General features: G+C 40.7%; 1 protein-coding gene across 1 annotated transcript; it reads right to left on the bottom strand.

Annotated features, from left to right (window-relative positions):
* Nucleotides 1-1,534: 1,534 nt before the first annotated feature.
* On the bottom strand, nucleotides 1,535-2,851 carry LOC138909245 (uncharacterized). The gene is made up of 2 exons (XM_070200431.1): nucleotides 2,417-2,851; nucleotides 1,535-2,338 (listed from the first exon to the last, which is right to left on the bottom strand). Exons 1-2 carry the CDS (start codon nucleotides 2,849-2,851, stop codon nucleotides 1,535-1,537), a joined length of 1,239 nt encoding a protein of 412 aa, XP_070056532.1.
* Between the last annotated feature and the right edge of the window lie 4,995 nt (nucleotides 2,852-7,846).

The raw sequence follows: 7,846 nt of genomic DNA, 5'->3' as shown, positions 1-7,846 counted from the left end.
AAACAATACTACTGCTAAGGTACGACCCTCCCATGTTCATTTGTATTTCGAATCCAACCTTTGCAGGTGTTCGACCAGAAACAAGGATCGATTCTTCAACATGAAGCCTTTAGGTTTGAAAGCACGCATTGCACTCTTTTACCAGTTTTGTCCCAAATGGGTTTTTTCGGCGAGGTTTCTAATTAGCCAACCATTGATCGTGCTAACTTAGAATAATTCAACAGTATCTGAGGCCTCTTTACAATCAACCTCGAAATCTGGGGGGCATTTCCCTCGAATATCATGTTCGATGCAAGGAAGTTACTTCATGGCAACAAGGTCTCGATAGGAAAATTTTGTAAGGGCCAAACGGTCAAACGAACCATGCCCGCGTAGTTTGCTCGAGCCCTGGCACAAAACATGTACACATGTATAAATTTGTAAGGGCCAAATGGTCAAACGAACCATGTCCGCGTAGTTTGCTCGAGCCCTGACACAAAACATGTACGCATGTATAATGACTTATAAAGAGAAATTTCTTTTTTACCGATATCTCATACCTCAGAAAGGTTCTTCTACTTCATATTCTTGATCTATTATGCAAACAGGCTTTAGGGCTGACCATGACCGGAGTTCGAATGATTACCCCCACAATAAGGGACTGTCGTCTGAAAAATCAACGAGATCGAATTATATAAACTCTGAAGATCATAAGCCTAAGACGCAAATCCCTGGCTAAAGAGGCTACGGCCGAATTAATACGAATCGGAGACATCCATATTCCGTACCAAAACAGGCCTTCGAAATAAATCATAAACCGGTTAAAAAGGCTACCCCCAGGCAAAATCGCAAAAGGCTTCGATAATATCAAGCTTCGAAAACTCTAATGAGTACAAAATTGTTCGAACTATCGAACAATTCCCTATTTCATGCTAAGGCATTACAAGTTTCGTAAAAACGAATGATAAGAAACTCTGTCAAGCCGGAAAGGGGACAAAGCCATAAACAATCTTTTTTACAAAAGCCTAAGGGTTACTTTACTTCGAGTTCGAGCAAACACTCACTCGACCATAAAGCCTAAGGGATGTTTTTCGTCTTGAGCTCGATAGACCGTCCTCGCTCAAATAAAAAACCTAAGGGTTACTTTACTTCGAGTTCGACCAAGCACTCACTCGACCATAAAGCCTAAGGGTTGTTTTCTATCTTGAGCTTGATAGACCATCCTCGCTCAAATAAAAAGCCTAAGGGTTACTTTACTTCGAGTTCGAGCAAGCACTTATTCGACCATAATGTCTAAAGGCTATACTAATTAAGTTCCAATAAAATTATTTAAACCTCGGATCTTAGAATACAACTTCATAATTTTATAAGGCAGAAAGGAAGAAAGTTTTATATATGTATATCAAAAATCATTTGCAAGGCCACCATGGCCCGATCAAGTTTCTCTATAAAAGACCAAAACGATCATAAAAGAAACACAAAAAATACTAAAGAACTTAGTCCTCTCCAGGAGCAACATCTTCGCCCTCGAGGCCACCTTCACTTTCAGATCCGCTCATACTCCCGGTATCATCATCTTCAGGAAAGGCCATACTCCGGCTTCGGCTTCAAGCTCCTTAGCATTTTGGATCTCGACTGTAAAATCGAAGTCGCGAGCATGGATCTCTTCGAGAGTCTCCCTTCGAGACTGGCATTTAGCATGCTCGGCAACCCAATTCGCTCGATCTTGATCAGCTTCGGCAACTTCCTTTGCTCGAACATGAGCAGCTTCAGAATCGGACCGGTAGACGGTCACCATTGCATCAGCATTAGCCTTGGTCGTTTCAACATCCGATTTGGCCGCTGCAAGTTCTGTAGCCAACTTCTCTCGGTCGGAAGTTGCTAAACCTAACTGTGACTGGAACTCTTCAATTTTCTTAGCTTGCACCAAGGCCTTCTCTTTCAAGCTTCGGAGTTGGGTCTCAGCCGAGGCCAGTTGAGCTTGGACAACCTCCTTTTCTGAGGCAAGGCGGTCCATGTTCTTCTTCCATGCCTCGGCATCCACTTTCACTGTGTCCACTTCCTCACGAAGCTTCCCGATCACATCGAGCTTTCGCTGGATCATTGGGATCGAACTATTAGCCACCATGCCCGAGTCAGTGATATTAACTTCAAAGATTTGTTTTACCTGCTCGGCTAGATCAGTTTGTTCTTCCCGAGATGCTTCTAGCTCAGCCCGAAGTCCTTTTGCTTCCTCTTCCCTCTGCTCATTGAGAAGCTTGAAGGTATCTCTCTGCTCAGTAAGCCTTCGATTTTTGGCTTCATACCGGTTCAGCTCCCCCCGGGATCGGAAGAAAGCTTTGTGATAAAGTGCAGAAGCCTACAAAAATAGAAGGAAGGAATTATACAAGGAAAGAAAATACAAGTATGAAAATTGACAAAGAGAAAATGAACTTACCCGATTCAGGGCCTGTTGAACTTCGTTGAAAAGACAAGAAACTCCCACCTCGCCCGAGCTCTTCTTCGAAGCCTCCAAGTCACTCACACCAGTGACATCTTCTACCCCGACAAAATAACCACGGAAAGGATCTTCCTCTCTATAGGCCCCCTCCCCGTGACAAGTCTCCACGGCTTGAGCGTCACATATCATCGACTGGGAAAATGAAGGAAACAAGAGGGAATCCCCGATCTCTGTTACCCCAAGTAGGTTTTTTGGGGCACCACCTCCCTCTCGACGAGCTTCAAGCCCGATTTTTGCATCGACATTCACCACCGCTTCAATGGTCTCTTCACCCCGAGGAAAAATATCTTCAGTTCCACTCGGCTCGGGAACTTGGGCCGGAGTCTCCTCTTCGACCTCATCGAGCCTAGACGGAGCGGTATTAATCCCCATCGATCTCAAAATTTTATGAATATCGGTACCAGCTCGTGCACGGGACACCAGCCGAGAGCCACCTTCTTCTTATTCTTTTCTTCTTCATCTTCTTCTTCTTATTCTTCTTCATCCCTTAGTCTTTGAACTGACTCCATAATCAGTGGGATTATTTTCCCCTTGGGCTTACGGGTTGTTCTCTTCTTAGCTTTTTAACCTCGGAGTCCGAGGTCATTTTCCTCTTATTCTCCTTTGCCGGTTTCGAGACAGGCGGTAAAACCTCTTCATTATCGGACGGGGGCCTCATAGCCACATCCTTTTCGAGACCTACAAAAAGAGAAAGCTAGTAAACTTGTGTTTGCAAAAATGATTGAACGACAGACAAATCAGTAGGGCAGGAAGAAGACTTACCATGTGTACGAGCCTACCACCGACCCTTTGACAGATCGCGCCATGCGCTCGGCATAAGATGACATCAAAACCAGGCTCCTAACCTAGTTCTCGAGGTGGGGAACCACGCTCGGTATCCAAGAAACGGTTGTGTCGATAAAAACATCGATAAGAAATGATGAATAAGTAACAACAACGAACAGGAATTAAAAGCAGAATCATACTTACGTTTCATATTCCATTTCTTGGGAAATGGCATGCTCTCAGTCGGGATCAGATCCGTGGTTTTCACCCGAACGAACCGGCCCATCCAGCCTCGATCTTTTTTTTTTTTATCTATACTCGAGATTAGCGCCTTGTTAGCCCATCGATGAAGCTTTATCAACCCACCTCGATAGAGTCGAGGGCTATATAATCTCATGAGGTGGTTAAGGGTGAAGGTAAGCCCATCAGTTTTGCTCACAAAGAAACGGATTAATATCACAATCCTCCAGAATGAAGAATGAATTTGACTGAGGGTTACCTGGTATTTCTTGGAGAAGTCTACAATTATGGAATCGAGAGGACCCAACGTGCAAGGATAAGTGTAAATACTCAGAAACCCTTCCACGTGGGTGGTGATCGATTTTTCTGGTGCCGGTATCACAACTTCTTTGTTTCCCCAATTGCAATATTTTTTCACATGATCAAGAAGAATATTTTTTCACAACTTCTGGGTATCGAGCATATATATCTCGATACCGGTTCGCATCGACCAGGAACCGGTGAGGGTTTCTCGACCTTAAAGTCGGAATCATTAACACACACCACCTTGGGAATAAGTACTTCAAGGCCGACCGAGATGAGGAAGCAGCCTCTTTTTGCGGAACGATTTTAGATGTTTTGTCTAGCTAAATTTCCGTGAACAAAGAAGAAGGCAGATTAAAGTATTTGGTATTTTGAGAAGAACAAGCAAAGAAATTCCAAAACCTGGAAAGGAAGCTTTGGAGAAGGCGAAGAACTGTGAAGATTGAGATGAAAAAGATTTGAAGGTAAAAGTTTGAAATAATGAAGAAGGGGGCTATTTATAGATTTTACAGCGCCGGATCAAAATTGACAGTGGCCGACCATCGACTGGCGTGCATTTAATGCCTTGGTAACTGGACCGACGGGACGTTTGTCACATACGTTACAATCGGGCTCGTCGCAGACGTTAGTATTTGTCTCGTCGGAGGTTGAAAAATCATATCGTTTCTCGCCACCTTCTTTTCGAGAAACGAGGGGAATATAGTCAAAACCGAGTTTGCTATTCGTATGACTAATCAAGATTGGAGCATGATGGATCGAGATTCATCATTATAATATCGAGTTATGAGGTAAAGGTAGGTTGTCAAGTTCGAGACCCAGAGACCGATCAATACCGAGATCGAGTCAATATTAAGCTCGAGACCCAAAGACCGATCAATACCGAGATCGAGTCAATATCAAGCTCGAGACCCAGAGACCGACCAATACCGAGACCGGCCAAGATCGAGACCGAGCCAAGGAACAAAAAAGCCGTTATAGCCGTATTTGGGGAGAGAATCTCGTCAGAAATCATGGCTTGAATCAAGGAAAAGCTTATTAATTAATCTATCATGGGATTCCCACTATGTATTTTTAATTATATCCAAAGTAGAATTCCCCCACTATAGTAAGAGTGGTTATCATTTGTAAAGGGATCGATTCATACACACATTCATTCTGATATATATAGAAAATAGGGCAAATATTATCCCTTTTGGCTTTTGGTATTTAGTCATATTGTTTCTTCTACCAATTGTTCTTCATTCAATTTGGAGGTGACTAAACTTGAAGGCTTAGGCTAACTAGTTCATCTGTTTGGCGCCTAGTGATTAAACTTGAAGGCTTACGCTAACTAGTTCATCCGGTTTTTATTCATCTCTTTTATAACTAATTTCAATACACATTTATTTATCTTTCCCAATTTGTACTAATTTATACCACGTATTCTTATAATTGCGTATAAATTCAACTTTATATATTTTTCGGGTAAACATGTACAATGTTGGTTCGTTAATTTGTTGGCTATAAATAGTCTTTTGTCTATGCAAAGTTTGGACTAACTGTTAATGTATTGTCAACTCACTCCAACTATTAGAGCTGCATATTTTGTCTGTTTAGACTGTAATTCAAAACGCGTCTAACAGTTAGAATTATGAAATCTCCATTTTGTGGCCATTAACTTTCCACTCTCATCCCAATGAGGAATTCGTCTAAAGCAAGCTTCACATTGAACCCCCTTTCAAGTTCAACCGCTAGCCTGTATTCCATTAATTGCACAAGCTTCTAATTTGATAGTAAAATAAAAAATAAAAAATTATCCATCTTGGCATGTTCACATGTTTGGATATTACTCCAAATAAATATTCCTCTTATCCTTGGAATTGACAGTTCTGAATATATCCGTGATGCTTGACACATGACAAGGATTAATTCATTATTTTAGTATATATGAATTAGCTATAAATATGGGTGGATCTATATATACGTTTTGGGTGCTTAATTACCCATTAACCTTAACTTGGAATAGGTATAATTTCATAGAAAACTTAAAGAAATGGATATAAAAGGTCAGAATGCACCAGAAGTTGATGTGTGCTTTGGTTAAGAAGGGGTGCTCGTAATTTAATGATATTAAAGGGCAGGAGTTTGAAACTCAATCCTAGAGCAGCACTTTTAACTAGGCAAACTGTTTCTTTTTTTTATATTCAAGGCTACTTTCTTCTTTCTTCTTCTTTTTTGTATTTTTAAATATTTCCATCAATCAATTAGGCCTTCTTTTTTATTTTCCAAGCACACTTTCTTAACCCAGTACTACTTTTTAAAATTTCTTTTTTGCTGACCTTTGGTTTAAGCTTTTTTTATTTTTTATTTTTGCTTTACCTAACTCTCTATAGCAAAGAAAACAAATCTTCTTAAAAAAGATCCCAAAGTTCCACCCCTTTTAAAGACGAATAGTTCCTCTGAAAAGGTAAACCCCACCAATCTTTTTTTTTTTTTTACCAATGGCATTGTTAGCATAGGGCCACGATGTCCATAATATTAAATATGAGTTAATTTTTTTCATCGTAATATTGAAATAGTTATGTACTTGTATATATATATATATATATATATATATATATATATATATATATATATATATTGAAATAGTTATGTACTTATATAATGTATAGTAACTTTACATAAAAAAAAAGTAAAGCTTCCAGTAATTCAAAATCCTAAATCCGCCACCGGCTATAAAGTAAGACATAACCTTGCTCTGGTAAAATATGCTTTCTCTGCATATCGATTAATGTAGATAATGAACTAATATTCTTTATGGCAAATGAATATTCATAAGGAGGCTGAGATATCACTGATTATGGACTTGATTAAACCATCCCATACTTTGTGTTACCTCCTTGAACATGGATACAACGGGTCAATCTGATCTTTCATAATAAAGATACAACAACAACAACAATATAATCTTACTAGTGGGTCTGGGAATGATAGAATGTACGTAGACCTTATCCCTATCCCGTAAGGGTAGAGAGACTGTTTTCGGAAGACTCTCGGCTCAAGAAAACAAAACGAGACAATTGGTCTGTAACAACAAATGAAACCAGAAAAAAATAATATCAATAACGTAAGAGAAATCAAATAAATGGAAGGGCAATATCACGATACTATGAAAAAAACACTATTAGACTAGTCCTAGACAAAACACTATCAGACCAGCCGGTACAAAGAGGAAAAACGAGCTTGACTGCCCCATAACCTACAACCCTAATGCTCGACCTCCACACATTCCTATCAAGAGCCATGTCCTCTTAAATTTGAAGTTGCGCTGTGTCCTGCCTGATCACCTCGCCCAATACTTCTTAGGCCGCCCTCTACCTCTTCTCATACCTGCCAAAGTCAACCGCTCATACCTTCTAACTGGGGCATCTAGGCTTCTCCTCCGCATGTGCCCGAACCATCTAAGCCTCGTTTCCCGCATCTTGTCATCCATGTGAGTCACACCCACCCTCTGCCGAATATCTTCATTCCTAATCTTATCCAGCCTAGTATGCCCGCACATCTATTTTAATATCTCTATTTATGCTGCTTTCATCTTCTAAATATGTAAAATCTTGACTGGCCAACACTCAGCCTCATACAACATAGCCGGTCTAACCACCGCTCTATAGAACTTATCTTTAAGTTTTGATGGCATATTCTTATCATGCAGGAATCCAGACGCTAGCCTCCATTTCATCCACCCCGCCTAATACGACACGTGACATCCTAGTCGAACTCCCCATCCCCTGAATAATCTACTCTAGGTACTTGAAACTTTCTCTCTTGGGGATGACTTGCGAATCAAGTCTCACTTCCACCTCCGCTTTTCCTGTCATGTCGCTGAACTTACACTCCATGTATTCCGTCTTAGTCCTACTCAACTTGAAACCTTTAGACTCTAGGGCTTGCTTCTGTACCTCCAGTCTCTCATTAGCTCCATCTCGTGTCTCATCAATTAGAACTATATCATCCGCGAACAACATACACCGTGGCACCTCCCTTAGATATGGTATGTTAGTGCATCCATCGCCAGGGCAA

This window comes from Nicotiana tomentosiformis, chromosome 4 (assembly GCF_000390325.3).
Source record: "Nicotiana tomentosiformis chromosome 4, ASM39032v3, whole genome shotgun sequence".
Taxonomy (NCBI): Eukaryota; Viridiplantae; Streptophyta; class Magnoliopsida; order Solanales; family Solanaceae; genus Nicotiana; species Nicotiana tomentosiformis.
Note: the sequence above shows the minus strand (reverse complement) of the source record. Positions and strands in the feature narration are given on the sequence as shown.